General features: G+C 46.5%; 1 protein-coding gene across 1 annotated transcript in view; it reads right to left on the bottom strand.

Moving 5' to 3' along the window:
• Nucleotides 1-10339, bottom strand: part of klhl24a (kelch-like family member 24a) — a 28844-nt gene extending 18505 nt beyond the window's left edge. Inside the window, exons 1-3 of the mRNA XM_070883320.1 lie at nucleotides 10053-10339; nucleotides 3300-4264; nucleotides 1701-1885 (exon numbers count right to left, since the gene is read on the bottom strand). Coding sequence (XP_070739421.1) covers nucleotides 1701-1885; nucleotides 3300-4219 — 1105 coding nt within the window. The 5' untranslated portion in view covers nucleotides 4220-4264; nucleotides 10053-10339. The remainder of the gene's footprint in view (nucleotides 1-1700; nucleotides 1886-3299; nucleotides 4265-10052) is intronic.
• Between the last annotated feature and the right edge of the window lie 14837 nt (nucleotides 10340-25176).

The raw sequence follows: 25176 nt of genomic DNA, 5'->3' as shown, positions 1-25176 counted from the left end.
GTAATGTATGTTGCACGATGTAGGTCTTGTGTTTAAGACGCCATAGATTTTTTTTTTTAAACGCCCTCATTGTCTTAGCTGCTTGAGTAGTTGAGCTATGCAAATCAGACAGATCCCAAGTTTGATCCCTGGTCTGTGCAGTCAGCTGATTTAAGCCATGGCAACAGTTGGAGTGCTACAATTGGCCTCAATGATCTTGGAGAGGGAAGGACAAAGACCACCCAGATTTTATCATCATAGGCAGTCACTCGAAACGAGGATGACTTGCTTCCACGCCAAAAAAGGATGAGTTCACAGGTGTTTCAATGAAGGACCTAAAATTCCAGGTCCTGAACTACATCCTGAAGGGTGGAAGATGCCTGTGCGTGTATTTTTTAATGTGTGGTGGCCATTGCACACCAACCACCACATGGGCTTGACAGAGCTAGGTCTTGGTCCAGTGGCAAGGATTAACCAAGACGACTGGAGACCAGCTCTGCTGCACGGACCTAGTGCACATACATATCGCAGTATGGGCTGGTCCATGCTGCCGCTGGGCACCTGGCCCCGAACTCACGCCTCTCCTGGGCTCCGCTCACATCCCTCCACAGTCTCTCGCCGCTCCTGCTGTGTCTGCCCACGCTCCAATCACCGACCTGGACCTTGATGACGTCACTCTTCGCTGCCATCGCCTAGATTTATGCCCCTAATCACTCCCTGCTGGAAGGGAACATGTGCAGAGCTGCACATAGGATCATTCTCAGACATGATAGCCCTACAGTTGAACAATCCAACACTCACTGGAAGTTTATACATGATAAGTGGCCATGGCAATGATCTCAGAAACTGTTATGCAAATCAAGTTGGGATCTGCTAACTATCACAAATCTATCATAAGCTCTTCCTTACTTCAGAAATGGAACCACTCCCAACTCTGGGAACACTGATCCATTCTGAAACAGTGGCATGAACTCTCACATAAACACATAGAACCCGATAACATATCAAGTGCCTGCTAGTTACTGGATAGTGTAGATACAGAGAAACGATTTCTGCTGATGGGGAGTCAAGAAGCAGGGGACATAATCTTAAAATTAGTAATTATTTCAAATACATATCAATCTGAGTTTCCCTGACATCTTATTTAAATATATCTTTCACTACTTTGCATTTATGTCCTTTGTATTACGGGTTCACGCTTTCTCCCACCACGTAACTTGTTTTCACCATGGAACCATGTACCACCCAGTCCCAGAGTGTGAAAGGACAGTGTGTGACCCACTGTACCACCCAGTCCCAGAGTGTGAAAGGACAGTGTGTGAACCACTGTACCACCCAGTCCCAGAGTGTGAAAGGACAGTGTGTGAACCACTGTACCACCCAGTCCCAGAGTGTGAAAGGACAGTGTGTGACCCACTGTACCACCCAGTCCCAGAGTGTGAAAGGTCAGTGTCTGATCCACTGTACCACCCAGTCCCAGAGTGTGAAAGGACAGTGTGTGACCCACTGTACCACCCAGTCCCAGAGTGTGAAAGGACAGTGTGTGAACCACTGTACCACCCAGTCCCAGAGTGTGAAAGGACAGTGTGTGACCCACTGTACCACCCAGTCCCAGAGTGTGAAAGGTCAGTGTCTGATCCACTGTACCACCCAGTCCCAAAGTGTGAAAGGACAGTGTGTGACCCACTGTGTTCAATCTCTCTGTGCTTGGATTCTCTTACCTGACACGAGGATGTCATTCCTTAGGGCGCACACAGCGTATTCAGATTTGGTGAACTCTGGGAGTTTGGCCAACGACTTCCACTCTCCTGTCATTGGATCATAGCATTCTGTGTAAGGCAGATTGAAGCCTCCCACTCTCTCGCAGCCTCCCACCACCACAATAACCTCGGAATAACCCGTGGACCTGGAGGGAAGGAAAGAGCAGAAAGGGAGGATGGGTATTTGTCCTGGATAGCAAAATACTACAGAACACTGGTTGGCCAAGTGTGGCCACATATCTGTTGCCATGTCTACAAGGGGCTTGATGCACTACAGTGCTATCAGTGAGCCAGGCATCACATCCGTCGAAAGGTTGGGACTTGGCACAGTAACCGTGGTAACTGACAGGCCTGAGAGCTGCAATTTGAAGCATGGTTGAAATCTGCCATTGTTCAGTACAAATCTCAGTTGCTCGACACCAGAAACTATCGGATTGTCATAAAAACCCATCTGGTTCATTGATGTCCTTTAGGGAAGGAAATCTGCCATCTTTACCTAGTCTGGTCTATATGTGACTCCAGACCCACAGCAATGTGGTTGACTCTTAACTGCCCTCTGATCTAACAAGCTACTCAGTTGTATAAAGCAGCTTACCACCACTTTCTCAAGGGCAGTTAGGGATGGGTAACAAATGCTGGTGATGCCCACATCACATGAATGAATAAAAAAAAGTTCCCATCAACCTGCAGGAAAAATAAGTTGACTAAATGGCACTCACCTCAGCAAGCAGCACTGTCCTTTCACACGCTGTGACTGAGGTGGGATGAGGGAGGTCGGATCTGGGGTACCCACATTTCCACTACAAGGTCCTCCTACACTGCAGACCCAATTCCCACCCAAACTCTCCATTTACCAGCTACCAGTTCGGGGCAAGTTACCTAATTGCAGCCTGTCACTAAGAGTGGATCTGAACTGTATGGAGTTCTGGGTCAGGACCAGGACTGACATGGTCTAACCACATGTAGCTCAGTGCTACCGCCTGCTCTCTACAGCTGCCAGTCATAATAATACTTTCAGCCCGATTCCCCGTTAGCAAATGGGGCTGCACCACCTAACGAGCGGTGACCCAGGCACATGGCCAAGATGGCCATTAACCGGCAGCGGGCGGTCGAGGGGATCGTTCAAACTGACTGCCTGCCTCTCTTCTGTGGTTACATCCGAGCCAGTGTGTCCCTGGAGATGGAGCACGCGGTGTCCACCTGTACGCCCAGCGGCCTTCCGCGAGAGGTGGGCGCCGGAGGGATTGGAGTGCATCATCACCCCCGGCAACCAAATTCTAATTTGATTTAAGTGACTGGCAAAAGTTTAATTTGATTAATGTATCAGTTTTAGTGCCCCCCCTTTAATCAGCGGGCACTTGTATTAAAGTTTGCCATCTAACTTACCCCTTTAATAAGGGGGCATTTGATTTACAGGTGCAACTAAAATAGTTGTATACCTGTTGATTGTGCCCTTAAAAAAGGGGCACTTGATTTAAAAGTTTTACAGGGCATCGCAAGCTTCGGCGAAACCTCAAATAAGAAAGCCGAGTTTTGTTTCCCCCGCCCCCCCCCGCTCACCTGCGTGGCCTAGTCCGCGGTGACATCATCTCATTACCGAGCACGTGGTACCTCCTGGCCTCGTGCAACAGCTGGTAGCACTCGGGGGAGTTCTGGATCAACTGGTTGCCTTCCACCGTCTGCACAAAGTAGTTGGGGTGTAGCAGGGGCAGCCTGACGTGGGTCAGCAGCTCCTTCACCACAGGCCTCCTGCGCTCGATGTCGTGATAGACCCAGCGCATCACCGACTCGTAGGCCGTCTCCTCTTTGCTGATCACCAGGTCGTCGCTGGAGATGTAGTCAATGAGCTCGTCCTTCTCCAGGCCCAGGAACTCCTCGTGCAGGGCCACCTCGGAGAAGGCCTGCAGGCCGAAGGCCCGGCACTTGGAGTGCAGCGGCTTCAGCGAGTGGGTGTCAGCGAACTTCTGGATGCCCAGGCAGTTGCAGGGGTCGAGCTGCTCCTCCAGGAACTTGGCGCAGGCGTCTCGGATGGAGGAGATCTGGAAGAGGCTGGAGGTCTCGAAGAGGTACTGCACGTTGTCCGTGGTGATCTTCACCTTGCCCGTGTACACGTACTGCAAGAACTGGTCCATGGCTTCGGCGAAGATGCCGTTGATCTCCACCAGCATCTCCCGGCTCTCGCGGTGGTCGTTGCAGAACATGGCCCTGAAGTAGCTGCTGCAGGAGGAGAGGACGGCCCGGTGGCAGGGAAACTCACGGCCCTCCACGCAGATGACCACATCGGTGAAGAGCCGGCTGTCCCGGAACTCGTTCAGCATCTGCAGGATGCCCTCGGCATGGGACGGGCCCGAGGAGAAGTCGTAGATGTCTTGACTCACCGCGGGCTTCTGGTCCACCTCGAAGACTTTGCGTTTGGTGACGGGCGAGTCACGGAAGCGGCTATCGTCCCTGTTAATGCGGCGTCCCAGGATCAGCACCATGGCTTTATCCGGCCACTCACTGCAGCAAGAGGTTTCTGTCCGATCCTGGGAGTAGAGAAAGGCAAATTCTATTAAAATTTCAATGACAATGTTTACACATTATACAAAAAGGATATTATTCCTCCGATTTTTTTTCTAACTTCCCCTTAATTCTGTCTTGAATTTGTGCCCTATTATTATGGTCTTGCTGACCAATGGCAACAATCTCCCATTATTTATCTTGTCAGATTTCCTCATAACCTTGAATAAATCCATCAGGTTTCCCTTTAAACTTCTCACCTCAAATGAAAAAATTCTAAACTTCTCTAATCTTTCTTCCTAACTGCAACCCCTCACCTCCTGAACCCATGCTGCACATTTTCCATTGCTTTATATTCTTCCCATAATAGGGTGACCAAAACCAAGCACACACCAAGGGTGACCCAATGGCAAGACTCGAGGTGCTCAACGCCCTCCCGGATGCACTTTCTCCACTTAGGGCGGTCTTTGGCCAGGGACTCCCAGGTGTCAGTGGTGATGTTGCACTTTATCAGGGAGGCATTGAGGGTGTCCTTGTAACGTTTCCGCTGCCCACCTTTGGCTTGTTTGACATGAAGGAGCTCCGCATAGAGCACGTGTTTTGGGAGTCGCGTGTCTGGCATATGAACTATGTAGCCTGCCCAGAGAAGCTGATCGAGTGTGGTCAGTGCTTTAGTGCTGGGGATGTTAGCCTGGTCGAGGACACTGACATTGGCGCGCCTGTCCTCCCAGGGGATTTGCAGGATCTTGCAGAGACATCGTTGGTGATGTATCTCCAGCGACTTGAGGTGTCTTCTGTACATCGTCCATGTCTCTGAGCCATACAGGAGGGCGGGTATTACGACAGCCCTGTAGACCATGAGCTTGATGGTAGATTTGAGGGCCTGGTCTTCAAACACTTTTCCTCAGGTGGCCGAAGGCTGCGCTGGCGCACTAGAGGCAGTGTTGAATCTCCACATCAATGTCTGCTTTTGTTGATAAGAGGCTCCTGAGGTATGGGAAATGGTCCACGTTGTCCAGGGCCGTGCCATGGATCTTGATGACTGGGGGACAGTGCTGTGCGGCGAGGACAGGCTGGTGGAGGACCTTTGTCTTACGGATGTTTACCGTAAGGCCAATGCTTTCATATGCCTCAGAAAATACATTGACAGAAAGTGTTTAGAATGTGGAATTCCTTACCAATAAAGTTAACAAAAGAGTCTATAATTAGTTAAAGTGGAATTAAATAGTTGTGACACAGGAGAGAGGAGAGTGTGATTAGAATGGTGGCTCATGTGGCAAATAACACCAGCACAGACTTATTGGACCAAATAGTCAGTTCCTTTTCTGAAATAATCTGTGACTCCCTCGGCTTGTCGTGGTCTGTCCACTATCCTTCTCGTACCACTCACGGGTTACTGAGGGAGCAGCCATATGGGATAGCTGAGCAGACTGCTGCTGCACACTCCCTTCCACCTGTAGCCTAACACCGTGACCCATGGCAACATTAAAAACCGCTCACAGACACATAGACCACACTTCACACCCTCCTTAACATGGCGAGCAGGACATTAACTCAATCAAAATAAAATATTCAAAATTATTGTTTCGTATTAATTGTATTCTTCTCCTCTCCTCTCCCATGTTCAGCTGACCCTGGGGTTCAGTTCCATGGGTCTCAGTTCCTGAGGCGCAGTGGGAAGTTGATTAGAGCTACACAGAAAACTTGTACCAACCGGGTCTCCATTCACCGCACTGTGTGTCAGTCTATAACCGGGTTCCCATTCACTGTGTGTCAGTCTGTAACCGGGTCCCCATTCACTGTGTGTCAGTCTATAACCGGGTTCCCATTATCTGTGTGTCAGTCTATAACCGGGTCCCCATTCACTGTGTGTCAGTCTATAACCGGGTCCCCATTCACTGTGTGTCAGTTAATGGGGGCCCGGTCATAGACTATGTGTCAGTCTATAACCGGGTCCCCATTCACTGTGTGTCAGTTAATGGGGACCCGGTTATAGACCGACACATAGTTAATGGGGACCCGGTCATAGACTGACACATAGTTAATGGGGACCCAGTTATAGACTGACACACAGTGAATGGGGACCCGGTTATAGACTGACACACAGTGAATGGGGACCCGGTTATAGACTGAGGTCCCCATTCACTGTGTGTCAGTCTATAACCGGGTCTCCATTCACTGTGTGTCAGTCTATAACCGGGTCCCCTTTAACTATGTGTCAGTCTATAACCGGGTCCCTATTCACTGTGTGTCAGTCTATAACTGGGTCCCCATTAACTATGTGTCAGTCTATAACCGGGTCTCCATTCACTGTGTGTCAGTCTATAACCGGGTCTCCATTCACTGTGTGTCAGTCTATGACCGGGTCCCCATTCACTGTGTGTCAGTCTATAACCGGGTTCCCAGTCATTGTGTGTCAGTCTTTAACCGCGTCCCCATTTACTGTGTGTCAGTCTTTAACCTGTGTTACTGTGGCGAGGATTAACCAGGACGACTGGAGACCAGCTCTGCTGCACGGAACTAGTGTGCACACATATTGCAGTGTGGGCTCACCCGTGCTGCCCCTGTGCCCTCACCTCTTGTGAGCCCAAACCCACGCCTCTCCTGGGCCCCGATCGCGTCATTCCACGATCACTCGCCGCTCCTGCGCCCCAACCTCGCCGCTCCTGCTGTACCTGCCCACACTCCAATCACCGACCTGGACCTTGATGACGTCCAATCCAGTCGCCCTCTTCGCTGCCGTCGCTCTCCTGCACCAGCTCGCGCTGTACCTGGCAGTGGTATACTGCCACGCTGCTCCAGGGTCCACTCGCTGCTCCTTTTAAGGCCCTGACCTGCCTCTGATGGTCTCTCACAGATCGGGGCCGCCGCGCTCTCTGTGTTATGGCTCCCTGTGTTACTGCAGATACCAAAGCCTGCTGCTCCCCTAACTTACATTTTAGCCTCGCTATTTCTAGTTGGCCCCGGGAGTTGTCTGCCTCCCTATATTGCTTCTAAATTACTTCCCTTAATGCCCCCACCCCGAGCATCTTCTACATCTTGCCGGAGCCCTCAGTTTTCCAATTTATATTTTTTAATTCTAATTTGTTTTCATTCGCTTCAAGTACGGCTGCTGTGGCATTTAAATTTGAGAGGCTTTGTTGCTGTCGCAATGAAGCTGCCTGTTCGGCCCCTCTTTCTAATCACCTGATACTGTGGTTTAATCGATCAATTTCAGGTCTCAAATGCTGTATTTCTCCCTCCTTTAACTGCTGAATAAGTTGAAGGCTTTCTTCCTTTTGTTCTCTTATATTTTGAATCTCTTTTTCATTTAGTTGAACCTCTTTTACTTGCGATTCTTTTAAATCTTGTATCTCTTTTGCCCTTTGTCTTTTAAATCTTGTATCACTTCCCTTAAATTTTGAATCTCTTTTACATGATGTCCCATTAATTCCTCATCTCTCTGAGCGCAGTAATGTGTGCAGAATGCCAAGAGATCATTTGTCTGTTTTGGCTTTAGCTCTCCTTGATTTACTTTCTCCTGGATAAATGCAACGAGCTCCCCAAAGGACGCATGTTGGCCCTTAAGGAAGTATGGTGCCTGTGCCTGTGCCTGTGCCTGTGCCTATTCCTAGACAGTGACTGATAAGTTTATTGGGCAGTGTTGCCCAACTCCCAGACTATCCAGAAGGTTTCAGTGATTACTAATTAAGGGTCGGTGGTCTGGCCTATTTATACCTCTTAACTTTGGGCACTGAGACCAATTATACCCCAATTGAGATCAATTAATTCAGAGCTGACTTGGCCACTCCTGATAGGCACTGTTCAATAATATTAACAGAGTCAAGGAAGGGGACTTTATTTAATGGAGTGTGTGCATCAATATTGAAGGGATTGTGATTTTATTTAATGGAGTTCTTCATCTGTATTGGACAGGCTGTGATTTTATTTAATTGAGCTGTTTTTCTGTATTGAGGAGCTGTAAGTTTGTTTACGGGATTGTGTTTATCTATATGGAAGAGGATCTGATTTTATTGAATTAATAGAGGCGTGTATATCTGTATTGGGGGTGGTGTTTGTGAGTCTATGCTGCTGCAATATAAACCAGTCCACACAAACGGGAAAATAACAAGGGTGTTACGAAACAGGAACTGTTCTATAACCTTACAGTGAACCACAACCCATGGGGGGGGCACAGTTGAACTCACGTGACTGTATTTATGTTCTCATTACAGGGGTGTGACTTATAGTTCTGGGTCTACAAGGGTGGGATTTATAGACTGAGAGCACTTTCCTTGTTTCAGTTAAAAGACCTTATTGTGGTGCCAGGATACTGTGCGCAGGTTTCGCCGCTGATTTGCATTGGATCAACTTGATCAATCAAAACGGATCATGTAGCGTGTGTAAACACAGAACGACACAGACATGGAACTACACACACAAACACAATTACATACACAGCTACATAAACATTACACACACAAAACTACAAAGAACCACACACAATTACTTACAGAACCATACACATGCAGAGCTACACAAACATACATGAACATATAACGCAACATTTGACAGTTAGAGACCGCGCAGTTGATAGTAAACATTTTTAGGGAACCGTGCCTGCTAACATCAGAAAGAAGCGAGCGTGTATTTATAGATGATGCATCAAAACAAGCGCGATCTCAAACATTAACAGCAACAGACAGGAAGGAAAACGATGCCTCTTAGCTCGTCTGGGAAAAACGGTCCCGAACCTTTACATTCAGATTCAATTTTACCGTCACCCAATTGCCAAGTGCAGACGAGTACTAACGCGTCCAACTACCCGTGGCTGCTCAGTGGAGGTAAAACTGGAATCGTTGTTTTTATTCCCCCAGCACTGACAGCCCTTGACTCGGCTACCACACAAAGAAACTTACTCCGCAGAATCACTTTAAGAAAGGGGGCGAGCTGAAAGCTGCGGGACTCGGGCTAAGGCTGGGTTCCTGGGACATGTAAAGTCTGGACTCGGCTGGTACCAGGCTGGAACAGGGCATCAGCTGTTGTCCTGAGCTCGAATCAGCCAAAGGGATAAAGAACCCAACACATCCGCCTGGAAACTGAGCGTCAGCTGGTAAACAAGTCTCAGCAGAGACTGCGCGCCCTCTCCTGATCACTGCCCGAATGGCAAAGACAATCGCAAAACATTCGCTTTGTTTTTATTGGGATTATTTAATTAATGTTATTTTCAAAAAAGACTAAAACGGATGACGGTAGGACAGAGCCGTGCTCCCGGGAGCTTGTGTTTGCCCCATAGATTTACCTATCCAGGCATTTTATTCCTATTATTTTTTTTAACGTGTTCCTTAACTCAATGTAAACAAAACTCTCCTGATCACATGGGAGGAACAATAACAGTCGGCGACAGCACCATCTTTATTTTCTTGTGTGCCCCTTTTCTGTCAGTGTCTGGGCCCGGTACAAACCCACAAACCCACCCACAGTCCCCAATCGCCATTTAGCGACACAGCCTTGCACTCAGCTCGCCAGTCAGCCCTGGGGTTTAAATAACCAGAGCTCTGCTCCCCTCCACCCCGGGAATCACTCCAAACAGGATTCGCTCCCTACGGCGATCTGGGAAACCGTTTTCAAGTTCACCTTTGTCTTTTTTCTTTTTGTAAATGAATCTATTTCCATGTGTTGGAGATTTTAAAAATAAATCCTTATTTATTTCTGCACCAACCTGCTCTGACTCAAACCAGTCAATATACAAAATCTCAAAATATTTGGAAACAGTTCATTCAACTTATATAGATATCACGCCTTTTAAATCTGTAAATAATAACCAATTCTTACCGGTGACGGGCGATGATCTCCTCCACAAACGACTCTCTCCAGCAAAGATAAATTTCCTCTTTAATTTCCTCCTCTTTATTTGTTGATTTCCAGATTAACGGAAGTTTAAATAAATGCACTTTGCCCCCAGATAGTGGACTGTATAATGTTGTTCTCTGTCTCTATGTGAATGTATTTGATGCTGTTGCAGCCTGTTTACTGCTGTTACACTGTCACAGCCACCTTCCTCAGTTCCCCTCTCCCATTCCCTGCTCTCACTCTCGATCTGAACAAAGAGCAACAGCATCAATACCTATACATTGCATCAGCGCGCCGCGCCGCGCCGCGCCGCACGCCGGGAGTTGTAGTCCTCGGCCGCGGGTCGCCCACATGGCGGGTGCTGATTAAACACTACAACTCCCAGCGCGCCTGCGCGCGGCTCAGGTGAGCCTGCTCCCAGTGCCCCACAACACACAACTCTTTTGGGGGGTACAAAATAAACATTAGATCGAGTGCTCCCCGATCTGGGGGACACTCCAGACACTTATAACTGCCCTCTTTTTAAAAATGTTTTGTTTTTTTGGGTTTTTTTGTATTTTTTTGGGGGGCATTAAAATCATATAATTTACAAGTGCCCCCTATAAAAGGGGAGGGGGGCACTAAAACCTGGCAATTAAAACAAATTAAACTTTAAAACATAAAATCAAATTGAAATTTGGTTGCCAGGGGTGATGATGCACTCCAGTCCCTCCGGTGCCCACCTCTCGCGGAAGGCCGCGAGCGTACCGGTGGACACCGCGTGCTCCATCTCCAAGGACACCCTGGATCGGATGTATGCGCGGAAGAGAGGCAGGCAGTCAGGCTGAACGACCCCCTCGACCGCCCGCTGCCTGGACCGGCTGATGGCACTCTTGGCCGTGCCCAGGAGCAGTCCTACAAGGAGGCCCTCGGACCTACCCACTCCCCTCCGCACAGGGTGCCCAAAGATCAGGAGTGTGGGACTGAAGTGCAGCCAGAAATTAAGGAGCAGCCCCTTTAAATAATGGAACAGGGGCTGCAACCTCGCACACTCCATAAAAACATGGAACACGGACTCTTCCAGACCGCAGAAATTGCAGGCGGCCTGGGAGATCGTGAACCAGCTTAAACATTTGTTGCACGGGACTGCTCCGTGCACCACCCTCCAGGCCAAGTCCCCGATAAATAGTGGGAGGACTCCCGCGTAGAGTGCACTCCATCGGGGACCCCCACCTCCTCCGGACGGCAAGATGGTACGCCACGGCGTGTCCGGACGGCAGACGAGGATGGCAAGGTTGAGAGTGTGCAGGAGCAGCCCGTACAGGAAACCCCTCCGCGCAGAACTGAAAGGCACGGAGGGGATTTCCCCAAGGTGGCTCAAGTTGTGAGGCGCTGGCTTCCAAGGGAGGTTCCGGGGTTTGGCGCCGATGAGGAATTCCGTCCGGACGGGGGTCAGTTCGGACGGGATCTCCCCACGTGCTTGAGCCTCCTCGACACACCTAATGGAGTCAGGGCCCAGAGCTGTTTTTAGCGACTCGATGGCATCGGCCGCGCAGCGGACGTCGGCCGAATTTAGGCGCCGTGCCAGCGTGTCCGGCGCCATCCAGCCCGCTCCTCCGCCATCGAACAGGTCCCTGATCCTGGTCACCTCGCCAGCCACAGCCCTCTCGTCCGACTGACACCTAAAACCTTGGTTGTGGAGGTACGGATTCCCGAGCAGCGGTTCCTGCAGGACAGCCGTCACTCCAGCCGGTGGAGAGCTGCGCTTGATGGAGACTTTGTTCCAGACCCTGGTGAGTTCCTTGTAAAAGACAGGTGGTCCTGACGCCCCCCAAGCTCACAAACAGGAGCTGCGTGTTGTAGTTGAGGCTGTGCTGCTGGCGGAAGAAATACGTCGCCAGAGCGCACCACCTAGGAGGGGGCTCGACGTAAAGGTATCTCTGCAGGGTCTGAAGACGGAAAGTCGCGAGCTGGGTGCTGACGCACACCAATGACTGACCGCCCTCCCTAAGCGGGAGACTCAAGACCGCGGTAGAGACCCAGTGCTTCCTGTTGTTCCAGAAGAAGTCCAACAGCTTCTTCTGTATCTTGGCGACAAACGCAGGGGGAGGGGTCAAAGTGACCAGCCAGTACCACAGCATAGCGGCCACCATCTGGTTTATGACTAGCGCTCGATCCCTGTAGGACAGCACTCGGAACAGTCCTGTCCAGCGCCCTAGGCGAGCGGCGACCTTGGCCTACAGCTCTTGCCAGTTCGCCGGCCAGGCTTCCTCGTCGGGGCTAAGGTAGACTCCCAGATAGAGGAGATGGGTCGTGCTCCAGGCAAAAGGCCTGTGCTCCTCCGGCAGGGAGTCCACCCGCCACTGACCCACCAGGAGTCCGGAACATTTCTCCCAGTTGATCCTGGCGGAGGATGCGGCCGAGTAAATCTCCTGGCACTCACGCATCCTCCACAGGTCAACGGGATCCTCTACCGTGAGGAGCACGTCATCGGCGTAAGCCGAGAGGAGGACCTCAACGCCCAGCCCTTGCAGAGCCAGTCCCGTCAACCTCGTCCGCAAGAGGCGCAGGAAAGGCTCCACGCAGATGGCATATAACTGACCGGACATGGGGCATCCCTGGCGCACCCCTCTCCTAAAGCAAAGGGGCGCCGTCAAGGACCCGTTAACCTTAATCAGACACTCCGCGGCGGTGTACAAAATTCAGATCCGGGAGACGAAATGCGTCCCGAACCCAAAAGCGCGCAGAGTTCCGAGCAGATAGTCGTGATCCATCCTGTCGAGCGCCTTCTCTTGGTCGAGGGATAGGAAGGCGACCGACAGACCAGCCTCCTGGGAACAATGGATGAGGTCCCGGACCAGATGGATGTTATTGTGGATTGTCCGGCCCGGGACCCCACAACACACAGACTCGCTTCCCTACCGGCAGGTGTCAGACAGAGGAAGTGTGTGGAGATAGGGTTTACAGAAACCAGAGCCGCAAACAGAAGGCAGGGAGTCTAGCCTGCAAATTGACTCGTTGCCAAGTGCAAACATTGAACCAGCCAACAAGGCGTAGAAACAGAAGATGTTGGCAAACTCAGCGGGTTAGGCCGCATCTGTGGAGTGAAACAGAATTAACGTTTCAGGTCGATGGCTCTTGGTCAGAACTGGCAAAAGTTCAAAATTTACAGATTCATAAGGAGCACTCAAAGGGGGTAGGGGGAGAGGAAATAACAAAAGGGAAGGTCTGTGATAGGGCGAAGACAAGAGAGATTTGAGAGACAAAAGGGATGATGGACCAACTTGAGATGGTATCAAGGGAGACAGAAAGCAATGAAGATGAACAAGGTCAAAGAGACAAACGGAAATCCCATTTGAGTGATGAACAGAACTTCTTCATGGTGGGTATTTCTAGAAGGGCAGTGACAGTGAATTAAACACTAATACAAACGCAAAATACTGCGCAGGCTGGAATCGTAAATAAAAACAGAAGGTGCTGGAAATTATCTGTGGAGAGAAACAGAGTTAATGTTAACTCTGAGGGTTAAGCCTGAGGGTCTTTGCTCAGACCTCACTTAATGTTAACTCTGTTTCTCTCCACAGATGCTGCCTAACCCGCTGAGATTTCAAGCATTTTCTGTTTTTATTTCAGATTCCAGCATCCGCAGTATTTTGCTTTTGTATTAGCATTTAAGGGCGTGATGCCTCTGGAGCCATGTGCAGCAATATTGTGATATTCATCACCTGCCCGCTCCTGGCCAATTGCTCAGTCCACGGTGAGACCTGGCTGCTGTGGGATGATATGCGGTCACCTTAAGTGGAAGCCAACTCATCAGACTTTCTGTAGCCACGCCACTGGTGCTGCACAACCCCTAAACATACCCCTAATCACGTGTAAATAGTGCATCACCCAGAGGGTCTTCCTCAAACCCACAAATGACATGTTCCACGGTGCAGGGGACTGCTTGATCCATCCTGCTCTTCCGTGCAAGAGGGCATCTCGGGAAGAACCCAAAGGTAGAAAAAAGGACAGTATCCCAAGTTAATACCGTCACAAGGATGGGTTCTCCCAGGGGAGGAGGAAGACAGGGAGTATGGCAAAAAAATTGCCTTCAAAGTTGGGAGTAACACGAGACTCAGCACTTTGAATGTCCAAAGAATGTGGAGAACTGATGAAAGAGTTAATAGGATTCTGGGCTATATAACCAGAACAGTGGAGTATAAGACTGCAGAGGGTCTTTGCTCAGACCTCACTTAGCGTCTATACTTTTGGAGACTGGTACTGCATCCCTGTATTGTAGAGCCATTGTCCTGTAAAAGTGGTTTAAACATTGTTTTCAGCTAACTATAGCTGAAAGGGGAATACTGTTGTCTGTGTATCAGGGGCCGACCAAGACATGGAACTGAGCCAGAGTTAAGATGTAGACCTGGAGATGAATTTGCTACAGAATAAGCCAGGTTGTTTGATCTGTAAGTTCGCCAGGTTGCAGAACTTTACTCCAGTTGCTTATCAAATTCTACATAGTCAAAGCGCTAATTGATATATGAGATCTGGATGAGGTGGGAGTATTTGCTTGTTAAACAGCTTTATGTACAGGGTGCTCCAATATGTCTTTGGACTTGATTGGTTGACAGCTCTTTAGTGAGAGACCGTATGAATGGAATAAACGCTACACATTTCACTCAGGTCTTCAGTTTCAGTTCAGTCCAAGAGAAAGCTGGATTCTGTGTGATGAGCAGGAATTTTTCACCACCATTGTATAACCTTCACATTGTGAAGTTTTATGACTGGATCATCAAAAAATCTTGCTGCATTATTGTATAAAAATATGAGAAACAGAGTTAATGTTTCAGGTCGATGGGTTATCGACCTAAAACATTAACTCTGTTTCTCTCTCCACAGATGCTGAGTAATTCCAGCATTTTCTGTTTTTATTTCAGATTCCAGCATCCACAGTATTTTGCTTTTGTATAAAAAATATGCTCTTGAAAGAATATCTTAATTTCCTGAGGACTCATTCTATCTTTTCCATCTTCTCAACATTTGTACCATTAGTAACTTATTGTTTCGTACTGCTTCAGTGTAATTATCTTACGTCTAAATAAATTCTGATTATTAATGTTAGCCTTAAAGTAACCATCTGACATGTGGTTGTACAGCTTTTTGGAATTCACAGGGGTTGGTCGACATCCTGCAAGGTCCTTGGACAATAGACTATAGTAATTGTTAACATTACAGCATGTTAGACCACTCAAACCATTAATGAGGGAGCAGGTTTTAATTAATATGACACTGTCTCTGGTTATGAAGAATACCTTTCCATGGTGAAAACAAGTTACATGGTGGGAGAGAGCATGCACTCATAATATAAAGGACATAAATAAAGGATGATATCAGGGCAGTTGTGAGGGATGATATTGGCGGAGATTAGAGATAGTAAGGGGAAAAAGTCACTCGTCGGCGTAGTTTATAGGCCCCCAAATAATAACTTCACAGTGGGGCGGGCAATAATCAAGGGAATAATGGAGGCATGTGAAAAAGGAACGACAGTAGCCATGGGGGATTTTAACCTACATATCGACTGGTCAAATCAAATCGCACGGGGTAGCCTGGAGGAGGAATTCATAAAATGCATATGGGACTGTTTCTTAGAACAGTATGTAACAGAGCCTACAAGGGAGCAAGCCATCTTGGATCTGGTCCTGTGTAATGAGACAGGAATAATAAATGATCTCCTAGTAAAAGATCCTCTCGGAATGAGTGATCACAATATGGTTGAATTTGTAATACAGATTGAGGATGAGGAAGTTGTATCAGAAACGAGGGTACTATGCTTAAACAAAGGGGACTACAGTGGGATGAGGGAAGAGTTGGCTAAAGTAGACTGGGAACACAGACTAAACGGTGGCACAATTGAGGAACAGTGGAGGACTTTTAAGGAGCTCTTTCATAGTGTGCAAAAAATATATATTCCAGTGAAAAAGAAGGGCGGCAAGAGAAGTGATAACCAGCCGTGGATAACCAAGGAAATAAAGGAGAGTATCAAATTAAAAACCAATGCGTATAAGGTGGCCAAGGTTAGTGGGAAACTAGAAGATTGGGAAAATTTTAAAAGACAGCAAAGAATGACTAAGAAAGCAATAAAGAAAGGAAAGATAGATTACGAAAGTAAACTGGCGCAAAACATAAAAACAGATAGTAAAAGCTTTTACAGATATATAAAACGGAAGAGAGTGACTAAAGTAAATGTTGGTCCCTTAGAAGATGAGAAGGGAGATTTAATAATGGGAAATGTGGAAATGGCTGAGACCTTAAACAATTATTTTGCTTCCGTCTTCACAGTGGAAGACACAAAAACCATGCCAAAAATTGCAGGCCACAGGAATGTGGGAAGGGAGGACCTTGAGACAATCATTATCACTAGGGGAGTAGTGCTGGACAGGCTAATGGGACTGAAGGTAGACAAGTCCCCTGGTCCTGATGAAATACATCCAGGTTATTAAAAGAGATGGCTGAAGTTATAGCAGATGCATTCGTTATAATCTACCAAAATTCTCTGGACTCTGGGGAGGTACCAGCGGATTGGAGAGCAGCTAATGTAACGCCTCTGTTTAAAAAAGGGGGCAGGCAAAAGGCAGGTAACTATAGGCCGGTTAGTCTAACATCTGTAGTGGGGAAAATGCTTGAAACTATCATTAAGGAAGAAATAGCGGGACATCTGGATAGGAATAGTGCAATCAAGCAGACGCAGCATGGATTCATGAAAGGGAAATCATGTTTAACTAACTTACTGGAATTCTTTGAGGATATAACGAGCATGGTGGATAGAGGTGTACCGATGGATGTGGTGTATTTAGATTTCCAAAAGGTATTCGATAAGGTGCCACACAAAAGGTTACTACAGAAGATAAAGGTACGTGGAGTCTGAGGAAATGTATTAGCATGGATAGAGAATTGGCTGGCGAACAGAAAGCAGAGAGTCGGGATAAATGGGTCCTTTTCCGGTTGGAAATCAGTGGTTAGTGGTGTGCCACAGGGATCAGTGCTGGGACCACAACTGTTTACAATACACATAGATGACCTAGAAGAGGGGACAGAGTGTAGTGCAACAAAATTTGCAGATGACACTAAGATTAGTGGGAAAGCGGGTTGTGTAGAGGACTCAGAGAGACTGCAAGGAGATTTGGATAGGTTAAGCGAATGGGCTAAGGTTTGGCAGATGGAATACAATGTCGGAAAGTGTGAGGTCATCCACCTTGGGAAAAAAAACAGTAAAAGGGAATATTATTTGAATGGGGAGAAATTACAACATGCTGTGGTGCAAAGGGACCTGGGGGTCCTTGTGCATGAATCCCAAAAGGTTAGTTTGCAGGTGCAGCAGGTAATCAGGAAGGCAAATGGAATATTGGCCTTCATTGCGAAAGGGATGGAGTACAAAAGCAGGGAGGTCTTGCTGCAACTGTATAAGGTATTGGTAAGGCCGCACCTGGAGTACTGCGTGCAGTTTTGGTCACCTTACTTAAGGAAGGATATACTAGCTTTGGAAGGGGTACAGAGACGATTCACTAGGCTGATTCCAGAAATGAGGGGGTTACCTTATGATGATAGATTGAGTAGACTGGGTCTTTACTCCTTGGAGTTCAGAAGGATGAGGGGTGATCTTATAGAAACATTTAAAATCATGAAAGGGATAGACAAGATAGAGGCAGAGAGGTTGTTTCCATTGGTAGGGGAGACTAGAACTAGGGGGCACAGCCTCAAAATACGGAGGAGCCAATTTAAAACCGAGTTGAGAAAAAATTTCTTCTCCCAGAGGGTTGTGAATCTGTGGAATTCTCTGCCCAAGGAAGCAGTTGAGGCTAGCTCATTGAATGTTTTCAAGTCAAAGATAGATAGATTTTTAAGCAATAAGGGAATTAAGGGTTACGGGGAGAGGGCGGGTAAGTGGAGCTGAGTCCACGACCAGATCAGCCATGATCTTATTGAATGGCGGGGCAGGCTTGAGGGGCTAGATGGCCTACTCCTGTTCCTAATTCTTATGTTCTTTTGTTCTTATAAATGCAAAGTAGTGAAAGACACATTTAAATAAGGTGTCAGATAAACGCAGATTAATATGTATTTGAAATTATTTACGAAACAAAATAATTGAAAATCCAGGATTGTTCAAAATGCAACTCTATGACTGATACAGTGGGTCACACACTGTCCTTTCACACTCTGGGACTGGGTGGTACAGTGGGTCACACACTGTCCTTTCACACTCTGGGACTGGGTGGTACAGTGGGTCACACACTGTCCTTTCACACTCTGGGACTGGGTGGTACAGTGGGTCACACACTGTCCTTTCACACTCTGGGACTGGGTGGTACAGTGGGTCACACACTGTCCTTTCACACTCTGGGACTGGGTGGTACAGTGGGTCACACACTGTCCTTTCACACTCTGGGACTGGGTGGTACAGTGGGTCACACACTGTTCTTTCACACTCTGGGACTGGGTGGTACAGTGGGTCACACACTGTTCTTTCACACTCTGGGACTGGGTGGTACAGTGGATTTGACACTGTCCTTTCACAGACTGGTTGATAAAGTGGCTCAATAGAATTATAGAATAGTACAGCACAGAAGGAGGCTATTCGGCCCTTCGAGGCTGCGCCAGATCTTTTGAAGAGCAACCCAGTTAGCCTTACAACTCCGTTCTTTCCACATATCTCTGCAATTTTATCTCCTTCAGGTATTTATCCAATTTCCTTTTAAATACTCCAGTACTATTGAATCTGTATCCACCAACCTATCAGGCAGTGAATTCCAAATCCTAACCACTCGTTGAGTAAAAAAGCTTTTGCCCATGTCAGCTCTGGTTCTTTTGCCAATCACCTTAAATCTGTGCCCTCTCATTATCAACCCTTCAGCCATTGGAAACAGTTTTGCTGTATTTACTCTATTTAAACCCTAATAATTTTAAACACCTCTATTAAATCTCTATCTTAGCCTTCTGTGCTCAAAGAAGAACATCCCCAGATTCTCTAGTCTATCCATGTAACTATAATCCCTCATTCTTGGAACCATTCTGTACCCTCTCCATACCCTCTCCAAAGCCTTCACATCCCTCCTAAAGTGTGATGCCCACAGTTGGGGCTGAACTCGTGTTTTATGTAGGTTGAGCATCATTTCCTGGCATTTGTACTCTATGCCTCTATTTATAAAGCCCAGGATCCCATATGCTTTATTAACTGCTTTGTTAACCTGTCCTGCCACCTTTAAATATTTGTGCATGAGCACCCCCAGATCTCTGTGTTCTTGCACCCCCTTTAAAATTTTACCATTTAGCTTATACTGTCTCTCCTCATTCTTTCTACCAAAATGCATCACCTCACATTTTCCTGCTTTGGCTTTCATCTGCCATGAGTCCACCCATTCCACCAGCCTGTCTCTGTCCTGCAACTATCTTCCTCACTCTTTACTACTCTTACAAGTTTCGTGTTACTTACAAATTTTGAAATTGTGTCCTGCACCCTCAAGTCCAATTCATTAATGTACATCAAAAGCATCAGTGTTAACAGTACTGGGGAACATCACTGTACACCCCCCTCCAGTGTGAAAAACAGCCATTCACTACAACTCTCTGTTTTCTATCCCTCAGCCAATTTTGTATCCATGCTGCTACAGCACCTTTTATCCAATGAGGTTCAATTCTGCTAACAAGCCTAATATGTGGTACTTTATCAAACGCCTTTTGAAAGTCCATTTCCACAGCATCAACTGCACAGCCCTCATCCACCCTCTCTGTTACATCATCAAAAAACTCAATCAAGTTCGTCAAACACGATTTGCCCTCAAAAAATCTGTGCTGGCTCTCCTTTATTAGTCCATGCTTGTCCATGTGGCTGTTAATTTCTCTTGGATTATTGATTCCCCACCACCGACGTTAAACTGACTGTTTAATTGGCAGGTTTATCCTTCTCCCCTATTTTGAACAAGGGAGTAACATTTGCAATCCTCCAGTCCTCTGGCACCATCCCTGTATCTAAGAAGAACTGGAAGATTGTGGCCAGCAACTCTGCAATTTATACCCATACTTCCCTCAGCAACACAGGATGCATCCCATCCGCACCGGGTGACTTATCCACTTTAAGTACTGCCAGGCTTTCTAGTACATCCTCTTTAACTATTTTTATCTCATCCAGTGGGGTTCTGAGGTTGAATGATCAGCCATGATCTTATTGAATGGTGGTGCAGGCTCGAAGGGCCGAATGGCCTGCTCTTGCACCTATTTTCTATGTTTCTATGTTTCTATGTTTAAACATATTCAATGACCCAGCTTCCACAGCTCTCTGGGGCAGAGAATTCCACAGATTTACAACCCTCTGAGAGAAGAAATTCCTCCTCAACTCAGTTTTAAATGAGCGGTCCCTCATTCTGAGACTATGCCCCTAGTTCTAGTTTCCCCTATGAATGGAAATATCTTCACTGCATCCACCTTGTCGAGCTCCCTCATTATCTTATATGTTTCGATAAGATCACCTCTCATTCTTCTGAACTCCAATGAGTATAGGCCCAACCTACTCAACCTATCTTCACAAGTCAACCCCCTCATCTCCAGAATCAACCTAGTGAACCTTCTCTGAACAGCCTCCAATGCAAGTATATCCTTTCTTCAGTACGGAGACCAAAACTGTACGTAGTACTCTAGGTGTGTGGCCTCACCAATACCCTGTACAGTTGTAGCAGGACTTCTCTGCTTTTATACTCCATCCCCCTTGCAATAAAGGCTAACATTCCATTTGACTTCCTGATTACTTGCTGTACCTGCATACTAACTTTTTGTGTTTCATGCACAAGGACCCCCAGGTCTCTCTATACTGCAGCACTTTGCAATTTTTCTCCATTTAAAAAATAATTTGCTTTTCTATTCTTCCTGCCAAAGAGGATAACCTCACATTTTCCCATATTATACTCCATCAGCCAAATTTTTTGCCCACTCACTTAGCCTGTCTATATTCCTTTGCAGATTGTTTGTGTCCTCCTAATAATTTGCTTTCCCACCCGTCTTTGTATCATCAGCAAACTTGGCTACATTACATCGGTCCCTTCATCCAAGTCATTAATGTCGATTGTAAATAGTTGAGGCCCCAGCACCGATCCCTGCGGCAACCCACTAGTTACAGTTTGCCAACCGGAAAATGACCCATTTATTCCGACTCTCTGTTTTCTGTTAGTTAGCCAATCCTCTATCCATGCTAATATCACCCCTAACCTTGTGAACTTTTATCTTGTGCGGTAACCTTTTATGTGGCACCTTATCAAATGCCTTCTGGAAATCCAAATACACCACATCCACTGGTTCCCCTTTATCCATCCTGCTCGTTACATCCTCAAAGAATTCCAGCAAATTTGTTAAACATGGTTTCCCTTTCATAAAACCATGCAGACTCTGCTTGATTGAATTATGCTTTTCCAAATGTCCCACTACTGCTTCCTTAATAATGGACTCCAGCATTTTCCCAACGACAGATGTCAGTCTAACTGGTCTATGGTTTCCTGCTTTCTGGCTGCTTCCTTTTTTAAATAGGGGCATTACATTTGCTGCTTTCCAATCCGCTGGGACCTTTCCAGAATCCAAGAAATTTTGGTAAATTACAACCAATGCATCCACTATCTCTGCAGCCACTTTTTGGATCCTAGGATGCAAGCCATCAGGTCCAGGGGACTTGTCCACCTTTAGTCCCATTATTTTGCCGAGTACTACTTCTTTAGTGATAGTGATTGTTTTAAGTTCCTCCCTCCCTATAGCCGCTTGATTATCCACCATTGGAATGTTGTTAGTGTCTTCTGCCATGAAGACCGATACAAAATATTTGTTCTCTGTTCCCCATTATTAATGAGCCTGCCTCATCCTCTAAGGGACCTACATTTACTTTAGCCACTCTTTTCCTTTTTATATACCCGTAGAAACTCTTACTATCTGTTTTCATATTTTGTGCTTGTTTACTTTCATAATCTATCTTCCCTTTTCTTATTATTTTTTTAGTCGTTCTTTGTTGGCTTTTAAAATTTTCCCAATCTTCTGGCCTCCCACTAGTTTTGGCCACTTTGTATGCCGTTGTTTTCAATTTGATACCCTCCTTTATTTCCTTAGTTTGCCATGGATGATTATCCCTTCTCTTACAGTCCTTCCTTCTCACTGGAATATATTTTTGTTGAAAGTTATGAAATATCTCCTTAAATGTACGCCACTGTTCATCAACCGTCCTACACTTTAATCTATTTTCCCAGTCCACTTTACCCAACACTGACCTCATACCTTTATAGTCTCCTTTATTTAAGCTTAGTACACTGGTTTGAGATCCAACTTTCTCACCCTCCAACTGAATTTGAAATTCAATCATGCTATGGTCACTCATTCCAAGAGCATCCTTTATTAGGAGATCGTTTATTAATCCTGTCTCATTACACAGGACCAGATCTAAGATAGCCTGCTCCCTGGTTGGTTCCGCAATATACCGTTCAAGAAAACTATGCCGTATGCGCTCGATAAACTCTTCCTCATGGCTACCCTGTCCAGTTTGATTTGTCCGATCAATATGAAGGTTAAAATTGCCCATGATTATTGCTGTTCCTTCTTTACAAGCTTCCATTATTTCTTGATTTATACTCCGTCTAACAGAGTAGCTACTGTTCGGGGGTCTATAGACCACGGCCACAAGTGACTTTTTCCCCTTATTATTCCTTATCTCCATCCAAACTGATTCAACATCTTGCTCTTTTGAGCCAATATCGTTTCTCACTATCGCACTGATCTCATCCTTTACTAACAGAGCTACCCATTTCCTTTTCCTTTCTGTCTGTCCTGCCGAATTGTCAAATACCTCATAATATTTAGTTCCCAGTCTTGATCACCTTGCAGCCACATCTCTGTAATGGCTATCAGATCATACCCATTTGGAATTATTTGTGCCGTCAACTCATCTATTTTGTTACGAATGCTGCGTGCATTCAGATAAAGAGCTTTTAAATTTGTTTTTGTACCATTGTTTCCTGCTTTGACACCACTTTCTGATACACTTTTATGTTTATACATTCTGTGCTTTCCTGTCACACTCTGGTTTTTATTTCCCACAGTGCTACCCTGTTCTATTGCCTTCTCCTTGTTCTTTGACTTTTTAAATTTCCCCTCACCTGAATGCCACCCACCTCTCTTATTTAGTTTAAAGCCCTCTCTACAGCCCTAGTTATTCAATTCACCAGGACCCTAGTCCCAGCACAGTCTAAGTGGAGTCTGCCTGAACGGAACAGCTCCCTCTTACCCCAGTACTGGTGCCAATGTCCCACGAACCAAAACCCATTTCTCCCACACCAGTCTTTGAGCCACATGTTTAATTCTCTGATCTTATTTCTCCAATCCTGGCCTCAACTCCATTTCCTCGCCCACTCCCCATAACCCTTGACTCCCTTATTTTTCAAAAATCTGTCTATCTCCACCTTAAATACATTTAATGACCCAGCCTCCACAGCTCTCTGAGGTAGAGAATTCAAAATATTCACGACCCTCTGAGAGAAGAAATTCCTCCTCATCTCCGTTTTAAATGGGGGACCCCTTATTCTGAAACTATGCCCCCTAGTTCTAGATCCCCCACGAGGGGAAACATCCTCTCTGCATCTACCCTGTCAAGCCCCTTCAGAATCTGATACATTTCAATAAGATCACCTCTAAGTCTTATAAACTCCAATGAGTATAGGCCCAACTTTTCTTCATATGACAACTCCTTCATCTCAGGAATCAACCACGTAAACCTTCTCTGAACTGCCTCCAGTGCAAGTATATCCTTCCTTAAATCAATCATTTAATACCTCAGCCATGCCTTCTGCCGACACCAATAGATCTCCAATTTGGTCCCTAATTGGCCCCACTGCTTCTCTGATGCTATTACGCTACTTGGTGTATTTTATCGGGCACCAAATAGTGGGAAGAGAAGAGAGGAGCAAATTTGCAAGGAAATTTGAGAGGTGCTGAAACTATAGAGCAGTGATAATAGGAGACTTTAACTACCCCAATATTGAATGGGGAGGTGATTGTGATTCTGTTAAGGACAGCGAAGGGGAGGAAATTTTGAAGTGTATTCAGGAGAATTTTCTTGGTTAGTATATTTTCAGCCCAACAAGGAAAGAGGCTTTGCAGGTTCTCGTCCTGGGGAATGAAATGGGTCAACTGGAGAATTTCGCAGTGGGGGAGCATCTCGGGAACAGTGATCACAGTATTGTAAGGTTTAGATTTGTTATGGAGAAGGAAAGGGAGCAATCTAGAATTAAAATATTTAACTGGAGGAGGGCTAATTTCAGCAAACTGTGAAGAGATCTGGCCTGGGTAAATTAGAGTCAAAGACTGGCTGAAATGTAATGGAGCAATAGGCGGCCATTAAAGAGGAGATGGTTTGGGTACAGTCGAGGTACATTCCCACAAGGGGGAAAGGGAGGGCAACCAAAGCCAGAGCTCTCTGGATGATGAAGGAGTTGGAGAGTAGGATGAAGCAGAAAAAGGGGGCGTATGACAGATGTCAGCATGATAATACAAGGAAGAAACAGACTGAACATAAAAAGTACAGAGGGGAAGTGAAAAAGGAAATAAGTAAGGCAAAGAGACAGTATGAGAATAGATTGGCGTAAACATAAAAGGGAAACCAAAGGTCATCTATAGGCATATTAACAGTGAAAGGATTGTTAGAGGAGCAGTTTCAGCCTGCCATGCTATAGCATATTCCCACGTGGTGATTTGAGCCTCCAGTTCACCAACCTTATTAACTTCACTTTGCGCAATTGTACACATGCACTCCAAACCAAACTTAGACCTCTTTGTACTTTCTATGATTTCTCCAAATTCTGTGTTAGTTCTAACTCTTACTGCCTCTCCCAGTCCTCTGAGCACCTTGTTTCTACTTTTTAATACTACATCTTGTTGTCCACACCCCTGGCTGGATGATACAGTGGGTCAGACACTGTCCTTTCACACTCTGGGACTGGGTGGTACATTGGGTTAGACACTGTCCTTTCACACTCTGGGACTGGGTGGTACAGTGGGTCACACACTGTCCTTTCACACTCTGGGACTGGGTGGTACAGTGGGTCACACACTGTCCGTTCACACTCTG

This window comes from Pristiophorus japonicus, chromosome 6, assembly GCF_044704955.1.
Source record: "Pristiophorus japonicus isolate sPriJap1 chromosome 6, sPriJap1.hap1, whole genome shotgun sequence".
Taxonomy (NCBI): Eukaryota; Metazoa; Chordata; class Chondrichthyes; family Pristiophoridae; genus Pristiophorus; species Pristiophorus japonicus.
This window is presented reverse-complemented; position numbering and strand designations above follow the sequence as displayed.